At 40.1% G+C, this 17433-nt stretch overlaps 1 protein-coding gene across 1 annotated transcript; it reads right to left on the bottom strand.

Moving 5' to 3' along the window:
* Window positions 1-2769: 2769 nt before the first annotated feature.
* mst1 (macrophage stimulating 1) lies at window positions 2770-17216 on the bottom strand. Its single transcript, XM_069678599.1, has 18 exons — window positions 17171-17216; window positions 16558-16702; window positions 14774-14889; window positions 14573-14687; window positions 13102-13238; window positions 12363-12483; window positions 12116-12234; window positions 10062-10236; window positions 8105-8235; window positions 7488-7590; window positions 6889-7025; window positions 6723-6755; window positions 6518-6632; window positions 6345-6422; window positions 4597-4743; window positions 4389-4495; window positions 3982-4121; window positions 2770-2931 (listed from the first exon to the last, which is right to left on the bottom strand). Exons 1-18 carry the CDS (start codon window positions 17214-17216, stop codon window positions 2770-2772), a joined length of 2127 nt encoding a protein of 708 aa, XP_069534700.1.
* Between the last annotated feature and the right edge of the window lie 217 nt (window positions 17217-17433).

Genomic DNA, 17433 nt, shown 5'->3' with positions numbered 1-17433 from the left:
CCCCAGACGTCCAGTCACGAATACCCCAGTTGCAGTATAATTGGGGGTTGTAGCTGAGCAGTATGCATTGCATACTTTCTCTATTAAAGCATGTTTCAAGAAGGAACGGGGGTAGGAGGGTTGAAACAGAGAGGACCCCGCCCAGAAAGCTCACCGGACCACCCACAAGAGAGCGAGAGAGAAAGAGAGAGAGGGCATCAGACATGAGGGTAGAGTCTGGTTCCAGGGTTCCCAAAGCTGGGTCCGGGGGCTGGGAAGTTCCCCACAGGACAGAAGGGGGAAAAAAAGAAAGTAGAAATGATGGTGAGTGCTTCGAGCAGAGGTTTCACTCTCACCTACAGTGTTACAGAGACAATGCTATCAGGCAGAACAAAGGATAGAAATATCTAATGGGGTTTTTCAACAGGAAAGTCTTGTTTGTTTGATCATGCTCTATAAAGCAAGCATAGATTAACAATGAGTAGATATATGAGCATGGACACATTTCCCTTCTTATTTCTAAAGCAGAACATGTAAGTTTCTATTTGACTGAATCTGTAATCTTTCATGCATTTTTCTTTTATTCTGTTACCCTTTATTTTCCTAAAGATGCATATATTTATGCTTATTGTCACATATTTAAGGAAAAAAAAATCCTATCCTCGAGTGAACATGTGGTATTATTCTAGGAAATCCTCCCATCGTAGTTTTTGTTGCATATTTCTTTGCATTTTTTAACATCCCGCCTTCATTTTCCTGGCATGTAAAAATATGCAATTTCCATTTGGCTGAGTTACATGCGACCATAAATCTAATTCTTTTGTCTTGTGATTTTCATGTGGCAACTCTGTAAACTTGAACAAACTGATAAATACTGATGGAAAAGTTTGAACCGCACTGAGTGAACACACATTCCAGGGACGCCTGACGCTGGGGCGCGCATGGAGTCATGTCAGGTGAGCGAGCTGGCATGAGACCAGGATATAAAGCTTTAGGTTACACAGATGAAGCACAGGGGTGTATTTGAAGGCACCACGGTGTCAGATTTATGATGTGATTATGAGATTAGATTATGTTATTATGTAAAGTTCATCTTTTTTGCAGTCTACACACACGTGCGTTACCATAACATCCATAAAACAAATTAACAAAGAAACTATTTGCATATTTCGTGGCAGCATTTATTAAACATTTTAGTCATGTTTCTGAGAAGCTTTGCCGACTCTTTTTACTGACAACTTGCAGTCATATATGAATTTGATTAGTCATCCACTATAAATATTACTAAATGAAAGTGAACAGAATGACGTTGAAATCATAACTGTCAACCTGTTATTTCCTTGCGCTGCTGTCTACAGCAGGGGGATAATTGGCGAACATTAGCTGGCGGGAACATGTCGGTCTTATTAGTTCCTATTTCTGCAAAAAAAAAAAAAAAGAAAACGAAAAAAAGAAATGTCAGTGTTTCCTGATTGTTGAGGGTAAAGAAAAAACTTTCGGTGTGAACAATTTCCAGGAGACAGAGACAGAATGGGGAAACAGAGACAAGGGAGAGGGTTTGCATGAGTGAAAATGTGTGTCTGTGTGTGTGTGAGAGGGGGAGAGTTCAGTGGCCTTCTGCAGCCTGGTGTGTCTGAGATTCGGTTGGACTCTGATCTTGAGGTTTATTTAAGCTGAATTCCGTGGGCTCATCAGGACCGGGTTACAAAAATCCTCCTATAGAACTAGAAAGAATGTGCAGCGCATACAGTTCTGCATAAGGCACAAAGGCATGTCTTTAGAGGAGGGGGCAGGCATCAAAAGACAGGCAGAGGAGGGATTTCTTTAGAGGCTGGGGGCAAAGAAGGTATTTCGGAGCTCCATTCAACACCAGACAGGGGAGAGAGAGAGAGGAGAGGGGGGAGGGTGCGGGTGTACAGTTTTGTGGTAAAGGGTGCATTTCCAGGGGATGTTGGGAACTTAAAAAGTGTGTTTTAAAGACCCCTCACCTCCACTTATTCTCCTCTGAATCTGAGGGGCTACAATTACATTTTATACCTGCATCCTTTTTAGCTTTCATGAATGAAAAATATGCACTAAAAAGTCCCAACATTTCTCAATCACAAGTAGCACATATCTGTTCAATATATAATTAATATCGCTCTATAAAGTAGTTGAAAGCTGATTTAGGATAATGTATCCGGCAACAACTGAGGCTATAAATATAGCAAAAGACCGTTGTAATGCTATAAAATATGATTTATGTGCTGACAAATTCAGTACATTATATAGCACAACAAAAATGTCCTCCTATATGCTTGCAACTACATTACAGCGTTTTATAAACCATGTATTAAAGATCTGAATGCTAAAAACAATTGTGCCCAAACATTTGTTTAGTTTTACTTACATTGTTAAAATAAATCTCTGCATTGTTTTGCAGCTCAGCGAATGTGCTTGTGTGTTTAGCTAAATTTTAGCTGCTTGCAACAAGTAATTTATGGCTAAAAAAAGCCTTTAGTTATTCACATAAGGTTAGTTTCTCTTGCTGATAACATTCACTAAAAGTAAAAGCATGTAGAAATTAATTTAAAGCAGATACACTGTATTACTGTGCTGTCTTTTCTCGATTTCTATCATATAATAATGTAGAAACTTGTATAATAAAATCTGATAATACATTTTGATGTATTATTAATATTTTTAATGTAAAAGAGACATCAGAGGAGACAAAATGTACATGATTAGGTGAATAACTCGTCTTTAGCGCTTTGACAGCAGATTTAATTAGTCCCTGTTGGATGGCGACTTCTAAGCCATCTCCATGACCTTCTTGATCCAGTCCACGTACACAGACACGCGGATGAAGATGTTGGGCTGCCCCGCGTGTCCGCAGCGCCTCATGGGGATGATCACACCCTCAAGTACCCAGCAGTCGCTGTTCTGACAGGCCAGAGGGCCGCCGTAGTCTCTCTGCAGACACACAGGAACAACAGTCTGGAGTCATTATTTGTCTCTGTTATGACTGACTGTCACTGCTGAGGTTGGAAACATCTTGCAGTCACAGCTTGTCCAGTCCAACCTCCATTATCCATATGGTGGATGTGTTTGATTTATAGGAGCATATAAATAGCTGTGTGCGCTTTACTTAAGGAGTTTCTTTCCCATCGGTGTTTAATGCTCTAATTCTCAGGACTTTCTGCTGTTATTTCTGGTCATTTAATAAATAATTTAGGGAAAAACTTTGTTGCATGTTGCTGAAAGTTAGACTAGAAGATTGATATAACTGTCTCATAGTTGATATGAATGCACAGCCAGGAGCCTACATGTAGCACATATAGCTACTGTATATGTAGCACTATAAGTGACCTTGTTTCCTCCCACTTTTACATACCATCATGGCCCAGGAGAAACAAACAAAACTTGTATATGTTTGAAATGACAATAAAGAGAAAAAAAAGTTAGCTTAGCTTAGCAAAAACTCGAAAAAAGCTAGCCTGGCTTTGCCCAAAAGTAAAACAAACCAAATCTACTTAAAAAGCTCAGTACAAAACACAGATATACCATGTGAATTAAAGAGCTTTAGAGTTGCTAGTATGTGTCTTTTGTTACATTGGGATGCAGCAAAGCTAGCTGCGCTAAGCTAAGCAAACTAGCAACTGGCTCTTGTGGGATAGTTAGCATACAGACATGAGACTGATACCAATCTTATAAACTCACTCTCCAAAAGAAAGAAAATAAATGTATTTTTCTGAATGTAAACCTATTCCTTAAATGCCTCTAAACTCAGCAGTAAATTTAAAGAATTGGCTTGTTTTTGGTTGTCGTGGTAACCTAGCTAAACAAATATGACATATTAGCCACAAGTTCCCTGGCTTGATTCTGGCTGGGGACGTTTGTTTTCAAGAAAGAACATAATCAATGAAGAAACTCTGCTGCAGCTCTTTGGTTAAAAATAAAATAATTTTCTCACAACAGACAATGAAACTTAAAAAGTGTGCACACTTTAGCATTGACACCTACCTCACATGCCCCCACTCCGCCCTGGAAAGAGCCCGTACACATCTCATTCTCCCGAACACGACCTCTGAAGTATCTGTTGCAATCCCTGTTACTCATAACGGGTATCTGGGCCACGTTGAGGACAGTCTCATCTCCAGTCCCTAAAAAACAGTGAGAAGGACGGATGAGTTAGCAGCTTATATTTTTCGAGGGATGATGAAGAGAAAAGGAAGGTAGACAGATGTGAATGCTGCTGTAAATAGTAACGCCATCTGTTACACAACGGTCCGAATAGCTCTCTCATAGACGCAACATTACTTCAAAGGCAGAAACAAGATGCTTCTTCTGAGGAAGTCATCCATTATTAAATACGCAATAGAAGCTTGTAGTAGTTGTCAGGTTATCATTTCCAAAAGGATCATACTTGCCTCTTGTCTCACCCCATCCTGCGATCTCACATAACGTGCCCTCAGCCACAATGTAGCGCTCAGGGGGGAGGCAGATCTGAGAGACACGCTCATTAAACTGGGCCGGGCTACAGAGAGGAGAGAGTCACAGGGAATTATTTTTAAGTCTGAGTCTGTGTGTGTGTGCGTGCGTGCGTGCGTGCAGTACATGTACATTGACAGTACATACGATTCCAGTTGTAGCATGACCAGCTGAGACTCGGAGGGTCCACAGACGATCTTGGTGAGCGGGATGGTTTGAACACCGGGCTCTCCTTCTACTGGGTCACGAAACAGTGTTCCCATCATGGCGGTGTAACCGGGAAGGTCCACGTAGCTTAGCACACATGAGCACAAGTAAATATAAAAATTCACGCAAAGTACAACAACTTTCCTTTCATGAGTTCAAGGGGAAGACAAAGAGTCGGCTCTGTGAGGCTGTACTTATTACAACAGTGCCTGGAGCTAAATGCTAATTACAACATGCTAACATGTGCACAATAATAAAGCTAACATAATAATGATAAGCAGGTCTAATGTTTTTTTAGTTTATTTATTTTAAAAGGGACTATGTACAATATTAAACATGAATGTTACCAATTAATGTTATGTAAGTTAACTTAAAGCTCATTCTTATCCGCAGTCCCTTTGCAGGTCACAAACTATGTTAACTAAGTTCACCAGCTTAGCATAGGGCTGAGTAAAGTAAAGTAAAGTAAAGTGACCATCGCTGTAATTGCTGGTGTCGCTCCATGTTGATTCTTTTGTCGACTGAAACATTGGCTCCACAGATGAGGCACGCACACTTGTCTTTCACATTTGTGAATAAAAACTTGCATTCCCACTCCCTATGGAAATAGGTTGTGTTCTGCTTTTACCTTCACTGTCCATCATAAATTTGGCTAAATGCGCTAACAGCACCGAACTCCTCACTTTAGCTAAACTAGCATAACTGACCCGACCTGTTGATGGAGGTTGCTGCAACATTGCTGTGATTGGTTAGGTTCAGACGTTGACAAACTTGCCAGGAGCATCACTCTTTTTTATTGACAGCTGATTGGCCTATGCTATTATTTTGTATTGGAGGGGGTGGGAAATCTGTGTATTTAATTAAATTGAAGTGGATAGAGGCTTTCAAGGAGCATTTATTGTCGTCTTTTTTGTACGGAGTCTGGGAACCTCTACTAAAATCCAGGCCGAGTTACCAGTTGTACTGAACAGAAAGTACAGCTGAGAATGTTATTTCATGACTTTTGAAGGGATTTGACGAAGTGAAATTTTGATCACGGTTATGTCAAGGGATAACCAAATCAATCAGACATGAAAATTTCACTCAAAACCACAAATGAAGAAGCTCAATGTGCGCAGGGGGACGAGTCATTGTCATGTACATCCAACCAAAAGGTGTTGACAGGTCTGGACCAAGGTTGACTGACAGACAGACATTTATTTTTGCTTCATCTTAATAAATAATTAACATTGTCCACATGGGTCTTTGTTTTGCACCTTAGCTTACAGAAGTATGTTGTGGGAACATCATCGTCTTCTGCTTATTCGTTTTGTACGGTGGTCGACTGTGGCACTTCATAAATGTAACTTACTGAACACCCAGTTAATGTGCAATTCTTCAAATACAACAAGTCATCATACCGAAATGTACACATTTTTGGAACCAGTGATTCCCTAAATGATATCCTGTATGTATAAGACCAGTAGAGAATACCAGTGACAGGTTTACAGGTTGTTGAGTCTTTTGTTCTATCCATCCATCATCTTTTTCACTCTTTATACTAAGTCACCTCACTTCCTCCTTTGCTCCATTCAGAAATACAGCAGCCACGAGAGGCCCCCACCTAACAATGAACTAAAATATGGATGAACTATAGCGCTCTAATTTCAGACGCTCTTAAAAAAACTCTCCCAACAAATCAGGTTTACCAGGAGGAGAAACACTGCTTCGTGCTGATCACCCATTTGGAGTTAACCAGGGATCCTCCACAGAAATGGTTTCCTTTCCTGCACACAAAAGGTCAGAGGTCACACACACAGCACAGCAGAGGGTACACGACTTGTTCTCGACCAGCTCAAACAACATGTGCTTTCAGACTCACCTGTCTCTGAGACTCACTGTCCACGGCGAGTTTCCGGGAAGTCCGTTCACGATTCGCATCCTCGTCGGCTGGGGGCGGTTGTCCCGCTTCCCGCACTCGCTGAACTCCACCTTCTCTGTGTTCACAAACAGATATATATAAGAAACACATGAGAAGGCTTGTAGTCAACTTCACAATGTTGCTTTACCCTCATTCAGAAACTAACCTTCTGGATCAGTCATGGGCACTTTCTCTCCAGCTGTTAAAAAGCAACCAGAAACAGATGAATCATTAAATGTGGAAAACAGAAACTCTGGCTGAAATTTCACCACACACGAAAATAAACTGATTTGAATTCGTTAAAAGAGACAAAGAAAAGCAAAGTTCTGTACCACACTGTTTGATAGCACAGTAGTCAAACTCAGTTTTGGGGTCGGTGGTGTAGCACCAGGGTCCGTGTTGGTCCCCGTCAGGGTTACGACAGTAGTTCTCTGTCAGGTTGGCCTCAGGATGTGTCCTCGGGTTTATCCTGGAAAATCACACTGATCTTTGAAAGCTGTAAGCAATTTAGAAATATGACGTGCTGCAAGATGTTATAAGATACCTGCTGCAAGAAATGACATAATTTTCCTTTTGTAAATAAGAGGATTCAGCTATGAAAATTTGAGAGTGCCCTCTCACCTCTATGTGAAATAAATAATCTCTTAGCTCCTCAAAGGTAGGACACAGAGACTGTGTAACCTGTACACAGTATGTACCATAATATACGACATGTTTTTCCTGTGAGGTGTTCTTGGAGCCATTTCACTGACATTAACAATCACTTTATATTCTTCCAGCTGTAAGAAGCTCCTCCATTTCTGTGCATTGCATTGTAGGATCTCCATATTGACTGAACACTAAATTTGGCAACACAGCACATTTAAAACCTGCCCCAGGGAGCATTTAAAGTGGCTGTTCTTGTGTTTGTAACTCTCAATAATGGTCATACTTGGTCCGGTGAGGTGTGTTCACGTTCCATTTCTGGCAGAAGATCCCCTTACGAGTTTTGCGGACCATGCCTCTGTAATTTCTTCCATTTTCATGATAGCAATCTGAAAAAAGAGACATTATTATCATGACTCTAAGCTTAATCCAAATTCAAGAGCAATTTATAAATAGTGTACATAACAATAAGGTCATTTTTATCTGGGGTTTATTCTGGGAATTTGGTGGGTTAAAGCAACGTTGGGGGATTTGTTATGGTGGGCATTATATGATTATTTACAAGAATATTTGAGTTTGACAAAGTATATATTATATCAACGCCAAACAAACCAATGACTCTGTATTTTCCCACCAAGTTATATTTTTTTTCTAAAGTTAATTTAAACCTCAAAGTCAGTGTATCTTACATCACCACAAGCACCCATAGGTGACAATAACATGATAACGTTAATAATAATGTTGGGAGATAACTGTAACACACTGTAGACATTTAAATTAAAGCATAAAATACGATAAATCCAAGTAAATTAAATAATTAAGACTATTATTAGTGCCTGGTCAAATATGTAATAGATAAAATGTTGTTCATCTTATTGCTGAAGTCTGAGTCAGAAGTCACACCTTCAGCCTCGATGTCGTCCGCACAGCGTTTGATCTGTAAGCAGAGAGCCGTCCTCATCTCAGGGATGGATGTGAAGCACCAGGGAGCCTCCGACCCGTCTGGGTTACGACAGTAGTTCTCCTCCAAACCCCTGAACGAGATGGAGCACACTGTCAGGAGGTACTGGGTTTATTCTGCATGTAACAAACTTCCTGCCTCCTGCCATATATTATTATTAGATTTAATCCGACATAAACGATAAAAGCACAAAAAATAAAGTTTCTGAAGTTGTCTGAGAACAACTTAACTGATCTGGTATCAGGCTCCAAATTTAGCCAACACACATTTGAAATATTTAGATAAAAAGTACTGTATGTTTAAATGTTGTGCTGGTCAAACACCAGTAAATAGTCAGGTACCTGGTAGTTTAAACTTTTCACAACCATGTTAGCAACGTTAGAGCATTATAGTGATTCAAAATGTGTTTAAGATAAGAAAGAGAACTTTATTTGTTCTTTTGAGTGTACATTATTTGTACATAAAACTAACATGATTACGTTCATCCTGAGACAGTTGGAGTTCTTTAGTGGTTGCAGTACAAAGTAAGAAAGAGTGCAAATATTAAGAGCGTAAATAAACACTACCAATAAAAAAAGGAAGCTTAAAAAATCTAAAAATAAAGATAAAGATATTAACAAAACTCAAATGTACAAAAGCTACATTTTAAGACGAGGTTAACAGTAAGTTAAGATGAAACTTTATTCATCTCAAAAGAAATTCTAGTGCCAGATTGCTCCAAAATCACAGTACAAAATTAGAGTAACACAAAACAACTCAAATACAATCGAAATACAAAAAAGAAAGTGTTTAGAGGTTAAATGCAAAGAGACAATGCATCATATAAAAATAGTACAATAAGTTACAAAGTTAAGCCAGTAACTAGCAGAAAGTAGTGATGGCATTGGGATTACATCGGGGTTTGGTTGCTAATATTTTCTGTTACTTCTTGGCAAGTTGAACAAAGATACATGACTCACTTTACAATCAGAGATGTATCATGTAGGGAGGAACGATATTGGATTTTTTGGCGATATCCAATATGCTGATATTTTCCAACCTTTTTTTCTGATTTCGATACCGATATATTAGGCACATGTTTTTTTTCACCCTATTGCAGAGAACATGAAGTCTCCCCTGTAGTGGAATTGATATCGACTCTTATTGTAGTGGCCCACTGGCAGATGCAGAAATAACATAATACAGTGCTTTCTCAAATGTACACATTCACTGGGCAACATGAGAAACATACTTAAACTTAGATTATGTACAAAAGCATTTAGGCATAATTAAAGCGTTTTATCGTCCCAAAAAATCGGCAGAAAAAATGACATATCTGCCGATGCCGATATGTTATTTTCAAGCCAATATCTGCAGATTCCGATAATGTGCCGATTATATCGTGCATCCCTGATATCGTGTTTTTTGCACAAATCTGCGAGCAGGCATGTTGCCTGTTAATCTTAAATGTAGAAGCATTTTGCTTCTGGGCAGTGATGATAATAATAATGTCATCTATCTCATCATGAATGCGTTAAACGACCTGTCACACAGACATACTGCATTGTTTCTGTCCTCCTTGTTTCATTAATGGATTTTTAGATCATGCCGACACACTTCTTGTAACTTCGACCAACAATGGACGACAGAAACGCTCATAATCAAAGTTGGCGTGATGGATAACCATGGTGTCACACAATAAGTTTCATATTCATCACACATCCATCCTGCCGGCTTTTTAATGTGGATCACCGGCCATCTATCATCGACTGTCAGCAGAGAGAATAAGACGACAAGAATTTTAACTGCGCTCACGTCTTGGCATTAATATTCATGTGTGAAGCAAAAGTTTCGAGTTCAGAAGATAAACCCAAACTTCTCTCCCCCTCCTCCGTCACTGTACATTACACCTGTACTTACTTGCACTCGTATGTGTTTGGGTAGAAGGGATGCTCGTGGGGGTACTGTGCGTCCCACCGCTGACAGGGGGTACCCGATGTGGTCTCGTTGACCTTCCCTCGATAATCCTCCCCTCGGCCGCGAAAACAGTTGGTGGTGAGGCTGGAGCGCTGACGCTTCTCTACCAGCACCTCAGCTGGAGGGAGGGAGCACAATGAAGAGGAAATAGATCACTGTTAGAGGTCAAAGGTCACTTAAAATGTTAGATTTTTATATGAGCAAGAAACAAGGAGTTTTAGAAGTTTAGGAACAAGCACGGTTCAATATCGAGCTGACAAAATGGATGTAATTTAACGAGGTAAGTATTTTGTGTAATTTAAGTGTTCGTATGTCTCAAAAACCTAATAAATCAGATTAAACAAGCTTCTTTTTAAAGGTCCATCATCATGTAGAAATGATTCCTAGCTGCTACCTCAGTTTTTATCTGAAGCCAAGACAACAAAAATGATCACTCTTTCTTCCTCTGATGTTTGATGGTGAGGATTAAACTGGGGGTTTTTAAGTTTTGTTTACATTCCTCACACATAAAAAGCTCAGCTCGTCGTGTCTCGTCCTGCTCCTCTCTAATTCCTGTCTTCACTTCCTGTTTATTTTCCGTTACCTGTCTCTCCACTCCTTTCTAACACTGCGCTTCCTGCCGTTGTGTGTTTACCGCCTGTGTGTTAATCACAGCGCCCTGTTCAGTGTTACCTGTGCCTCATTAGCCTCACCTTTGTGTATTCAGCCTGTGTGTATCTTTCTCATTGTGCCAGTTTGTCTTTGTTTCGTGTATCAAGTGTTTCTGTGACTTCTTCTGCCTGTGTCTTCCTGTGGCATGTCAGTTTTTCTTCTTCTCTGCTTCCTATTAGCGTTCCCAATGTTCCTTTGATTTGCTTTGTTTATCTGATGTAGATTCAAAATCAGGATAAATACACAAAAGGAAAAGGTTGAATTACAATAAAACAACTTTATGTTCTTAAAAACACTCAATAAGATTGAAAGATATGATTTTTATGATGCTGATTTCTTCTTAACTCTGCCTGCTCCACAAGATGGTGCTATCTTATAGATTTTAGTCCGCAGTGATCTCTGTCCTCAGTGGAAATGCCAGAATTACCGGTGTAATGTTACACAACTGTGTTGAAATTCAGGAGAAAACACTTTTGCCCTTTTTCAGGTTTATTTATTTACTTTTGATTTGAAGATAAAAGTTCAGCGTTTGTGTCTGGCTCGTCATTTATTAAATATTAAACAAAGAGGGAATCAGAGAAAAAATAGACCTTTAAATAATTAATCTTTACTTCATATATATATTTTATATTTGTCTGCATGTTGTATTGTACATTAAACATTGTGAACAAGAACAAAATGCTCCGAACCTCTTTAAAACCTTCAATCTTTATTCTAATTCATGCAATAACTGTTGTCCGACTCATCATACGGCATGAGCTCACAGAAGCTGAATGCAAATTAAAATAAGGTGCATACAGAGAAAAATAATAATAAACAACAATGTAATTAACCTTTAATTAACCTGCGGCTCTGAGGCACATTGCAGGGCTTCAATCGCTGACAAACATCTGCAGACTTCAGCCGCACCTCCTCTTAAATCAGAGAGAATCATTGGGGCAATCCTGTCCCGTTAATAAAGTGTTTCACAATTTAGGAAGTCATTTGCACAAACACCAAAAAGGTGATTTCTCTAAATTTAATTACAGCGACTTAATGAGACTTTCTAATTGTGTCTCTTAATGCCGACGGATTCAAGTCAATATAGCTCAACTCTCCTCTGAGCTGCAAGGAAGTAAAGACAACAACAGGGCAGAGGAAGGAAGCAAGACCTAAAGACGTGTGCTTTGATACTAAAAAATAACTCTTATATAGTTATTTGGTGTTATAATAATTATCTAATAATATTCTAGTAGCTTCGTTTGGTCTAAAAATGTCACAAATGTCCGAGTTGATGTCTTCAAATGTCACGTTCTGTCCCACCAAAGTTCTCAAAGATTTTCTGCTTAAAAAACTGAGCGTCTTACTGCACTTGCTGATCTCACAGTTCTCTCTCTCCACCTCGGTGTCTGTGGTGTAACACCAGGGCACCGGGGAGGCGTCAGGGTTACGGCAGTAGTTATCATCCAAACTCTTATCAGGATATCTGGGGAATTAAAAAAAACAACACAAAAGAATTAGAAGCCCTGGGAGAAGCTGCAGATGTAGTTTGACATTGATTATCTTACACGGTCAGTTAAACTGGTTAAATAAGTGTAACATGTTGATAGATACTTCTCGGGCTGGTAGATGTGTTGGTGCGGGTACTGCTGGTCCCATCTCTGACACTCTCTGCCGCTCACCGTGTGGTCCACCTGCCCTCTGTAGTCCTCTCCGTTACACGTGATACAAACCTCTGAAAAACGCAGCAGACACGCGCAGAGTCAGAGAGGTGAGGAGAGAAGAAATAACATCACGCAGACACAAACATTTTTATTGAACACAGCCCATCATTTCCAAATAATTTCCTAGAAAGGAGCTGATAGAACTGTAATTTCTTCTGACGCTTCCTGCTCCGTGTCATTTGATACTAATTACAGAGAAAGCTGAGACTGTGTTCAGCTGGTAAACTCGATAATTACAACCTTCTTCAAGCAAAGTAAACATCTTTCAGTCGGCGCGCAGCAGGGAGATGGACGTGCACAAAATGCTCAACTTGTATTTGTGTAAAAAATATTAGAAAACCAAAAAAAGTTTCCAACAAAATTAAGTCATTTTTTCTTGCCTTTAACAGATTTGTGAACATTTTCCAGTAATTAAGATTAATGGTGTTTGTAAGAAAATTTCTCAAGTATATTTCTCTTTAAAACTCAGTGTTTAATAACTGTGTGCACTCTCTCAGATAATTGCTTCTATTTACCCAATAAGAAGTTCAAAGTTATGTAGCTCATATCAACAAAATTCCTTGAAAACTACTTAAAAAGTTCACACTTGTATTCCCCTCGTGCAGCATGCTTATTACATCCGGACGTACCATCTTTGCACTGGGGGATGTTGCAGCTCTCGTATCGTCTCTCGGGGTCGGTGGTGTAACACCACGGGCCGATCCGATCCCCGTCCGGATTCCTGCAGTAGTTTAACTCCAGACCATTAGCAGCTGTGGGAGCCCACCTGAGACAAACAGAGAGTTTAATCAGTTATTAAACAGGGCAGTCATGTTTAAGGACACGTGTGTTTGTTTAAGAGCTCTGTACTGCTGCGGATTGATGGGAAATGTAACAGTGAATTGAAGGTTATGAAAGTGCCACCTCTCAACCTCAGCCTGAGTTTGTTTACACCCACGTCACATCGATAGTGTACAAGTATGAGCCCTTTTTTAAACATCATCCTCTCATATTAAAATGTGGATGAACTTACAGCTCCATCGACAATCTCTTCAGAAGTTCACCACATGCTGAAAACACACACTGACAACATGTCAAGTTCTGGCCACTAGAATGTACGATGCTGTATTTGGGCTATTTTAGGTTCAAATAAAAAATAATTTCTGAGATTAAAGTCCTGAATCCCCCAAAGCAACATTTGGAATAATAGGGGTTGCTGGTTTAGCTCAGTTGGTAGAGCAGGCGCCCCATATACAGAGGCTACAATCCCTGACGCAGCGGCCGCAGGCTTGAGTCCTGCCTCTGCCCCTTGCTGCATGTCATCCCCCCGCCAACAAATAATCTTAGTGTTTTTTTCCATCAACCTCACTTTGCCGTGTTTATCAGGGAAAATACAGCTCATAAATGTTTGAATCAACACCGCAGCTGGCAGAAAATCACAAACACAATCAGAACTTAACATATTATTGACTTAAACTTACCTCGGAAATGTCTTACTCTATTGGGAAAGTAATAATAATAAAACATTTTTAAACTACGATGACCAAAAAAGGTTGTCGTAAAAATTAGGTCTGCTCCCCTTTTAGTTCTGGTTTGGTCTCCACCAGCTCCTGGTTCTACAGATGTAGTCACTAACTGAGTCTGTCTGCTTGATTCTGGGCAGGAAGCTCACGGTGCGTAAATCAGAGCTTTGCTGTTTAAAACTGCTGCTACCTTCTGTTGATGAGAGTCGACTTTGTGGAACAGAAAACCAAAACATTGCGTAAAAGAGGCTGAAAAGCTCTGAAGAGTTAAAGGACGCTGCAGTCCGGTTATTTTCTATGGTTTCACATTTAATGCAGCCTTTTATTAATCAACTGTTTTTATGATCATTTGATAAGTGGGAAGTTTATGTGTCTACTTTCCTATCAGCTGCAAACATCTGTGTGCTTCCTGCTTGTTTTTGAGGGTTAACTGTCGGCCATTTTTTGGCAGGTGAAACACGACAGGTTGGATTGATGTAAAATGACAGAAATATTTATCTTTATGGCTTTAAAAACATGTTTTTTTCCCAGCTTCTCCGTCACTCTTTCACTTTAAAATCACATTTGCTGGAGGAGAGTGTCTGATTACACGTCTCACCTGTGATCATGAGGGAACTTGGACCACCACTGCTGGCAGGTGAGCCCGCTCCTAGTAGTGAACACCTTCCCTCTGTAGTCTTCTCCTTTACCCACGATGCACTTCCTGACATAGACTTTGTAAAAACAAAAAACAACCAGTCAAATACTCAGACGCCACACTGATCTCTGTAACGTCACACGCTGGGAGCACAGGTCTCACCTTTCTTCTCATAAAGGTCACAGTTGACGTTTCTCTTCACCTCCGCGTTGCTGCCGTCTCCCACCCAGGGCAGGTGTTTACAGGTGACCGTCGGACGAGTCTCGTAGTTAAACGCTCTAGAGTTCAGTGATGGAAAAGCAAAAGGAAGTCACAATAGGAAGTTCAAATAGTCAAGTTTTAATTAATTAATCAAACCATCTTTCCGTCGTCGATAATGACATCAGTCGCTTTGATCTTGGAACATGCTGGCAAGAGACGTGCGGCTTCAGACAATCATGATTATTTTACAAACATCCACAAGTCACCAGAGCTTATTCAGAAGGTAACACTGAGGTTTCCATTAAAACTATTACTGTCACTGTTGTAAAGATCCTTCACAAAGATCCGAGATGATGAACTATAATTATATGCAATTTTGATTAAATTCTCTTACTGTTGTAAACATTAAAGTCGAGGTGAAATGAAAAATGTCATTTTAGTCCTTTTAGATCACATCCCCGGTAACATTGTGCATCTATTTGACAATATAGGCCAAAAAAATACAGAAAATCAATTTCTTCGTTTTCTTATATCAAAATCCGATAATTTCCCGTGTGCTTACGTAGGCTAGAACCAATTTCAACCAATCAATCTGTAACATTTAGCCGCTGAGCACCAAGAACGCTCGGTCAGTTAGCTAGCTACTGCGCTGTGGAGAACGTCTGTCTACGCCCACTTCTCAACGATCAAATCAAATCCCTCTAAAGAGATGTCCCGCCTGCACGTCCAGTTTCACTCGGAAATACGTCACGATACGGAAGCTAGATACTCTCGAAATGCCGTTTCAGCTCGACTTTAAGTTAGGTGTTCTGGAAAATTAGGAATAATTAATTATTGTTGTTACTAATATTAATGTTTGTTCTGTTGCTCCTCTACTGTATTAGTCCCGACACAGCTAAAAGCTCTCAGCTGCAGTGAAGGAAGGAGATAATAAATGAGCGTTATTATAGTAAACCTTTACGTTAGTTGTGTTTGTTTATCTCACACTGTAAATGCCATGACACAGACTTAATTCAGTTGTGGTGATTTGGAACACTACAGTGCACTGCTGAGGGTCTGCTCACAGTGAAGGATCATTGTTGGGAACAGACTTTTTGTTGAACCTCCAGCTAAAGCATGTGTCACATATACAAAATCTCTCTTTAAAAATGCTTAATAGCTTCCTAAAACAGCAGGGCGCTGCAGTTGTAAGTAAATGTAAGTCAAACAGGAATGAATAGTGTATTTGCTGGGGACTATATTCAGCTGCGGATTAATACACATTAAGGGCTTTTAAGGGTAAGCATTTAGAGCAGCAGGACAATGTATGTGGGGCTGTGACCATGGAAAAAAGGAGCAGGTCATCCAGTGCAGCTCAGTGATGTGTTTCTAATGGCCGTGTGTGGCACAGCGGAAAAGGACATATCAGGGTTTGGATTCAAAGACTAAATGTTTAATGAGAATCAAGGCATTGTTGGCTTTTGGCTTTTTAAGGAACTCAGCTTATAAGAAATTTACATATTACTGGAGGTATCCTTTAATTCACTTTACAGTGAGATGTCAAGTCTACACTGACACCTGCAAACTGTAAAAGATTCACTTGGTCTTAAATAAAAGTGTTTCAGCCCTGTTGACTTATATTTCAGCTCACAGGGCGTTTTGATTAGGCAGTTAAATAAGGTTACAATGTACAACTCTATTAACTCACGGTCTTGTTGTGTTGCCAATATCCTGCTGTATTAAAGCATATTTTAAAGGTTGTCTACCTGCAGTCCAGAGACTGTGAGCAGTGTGTCACACAGTCCTCCAGGTTCAGACCCGCGAACAGCTGGACCCGAGCTGAGTTCCAGGAGGTGGGGACCAGCTCTCTGCCCTCAGAGCGCTGGAAGTCATTCAGGGGACTGCGGTACCCTGTTTAGACACAACACAACACAGTTTAGTCCAGGTTTAAAGTGGAGTTCATTTGCTCAGTGGTACCAGCTGCAACGTTTGGGCCTGAGCCTGCTCACATATAACCTTTGGACCAAGACAATGCTGCTGGTTTGTGGGAGCAGAGAGGAGACACAGCCTCAAATAGCAACACAGTACACATCTGCTTACTGAAACAGGCCAATACTACTACTGGTGTTCATCATGTAGGGCTGATATTACATAAAGGTACTCACACAGAACATGTAAACTCAAAACTCATCTTATTGGTTGTGCCTGTTTTGTTGTTTACACATTTCAGACAGATACTCTGTTTGCAGACCTTTACCCTCAATCTGAAGTTAAAAAAAAACACAATAAAGCCAAGCATTCAGACTATAACAACACTTCAATAAGATTAATTTAAGTCATTTATAACTGAAGACAATTAGGATGATTAAACTGTCTTACCTGAGGCCAGTCCTGTCAGGAGAACACAGAGCAGCAACACGCTCATTGCTTTTGGACGACAGAGGCAGATTCATACACAGGACTGGGATCTGAAGTCTTCTTTTTCTGACGATTTGGGGGGATTCAACCTCAAACCACAGGTCGACCCCTCAAATATCTCAGTGTGACGTTAGAAATCCAGGCAGAAAAATTCAACTAGTGACTTGGAAACAACCACCCTCACGCGCACACTGAGCCCTTACTCAAACAGAGGCCTAATCCCC

Source organism: Semicossyphus pulcher, unplaced genomic scaffold, assembly GCF_022749685.1.
Source record: "Semicossyphus pulcher isolate SPU_LCO1_2020_fin unplaced genomic scaffold, fSemPul1.0.p SCAF_3, whole genome shotgun sequence".
NCBI classification, from domain to species: Eukaryota; Metazoa; Chordata; class Actinopteri; order Labriformes; family Labridae; genus Semicossyphus; species Semicossyphus pulcher.
Note: the sequence above shows the minus strand (reverse complement) of the source record. Positions and strands in the feature narration are given on the sequence as shown.

Excerpts from the sequence above, each read along its gene's own strand:
- mst1 (XM_069678599.1), bottom strand. The coding sequence starts at position 17,216 with ATGAGCGTGTTGCTGCTCTGTGTTCTCCTGACAGGACTGGCCTCAG. Across the intron at positions 6,633-6,722 it reads GCCCATGACTGATCCAGAAG|AGAAGGTGGAGTTCAGCGAG; the intron begins GTTAGTTTCTGA and ends TTGTGAACACAG. Across the intron at positions 4,744-6,344 it reads AAGCAGTGTTTCTCCTCCTG|CTACGTGGACCTTCCCGGTT; the intron begins GTAAACCTGATT and ends ATGTGTGCTAAG.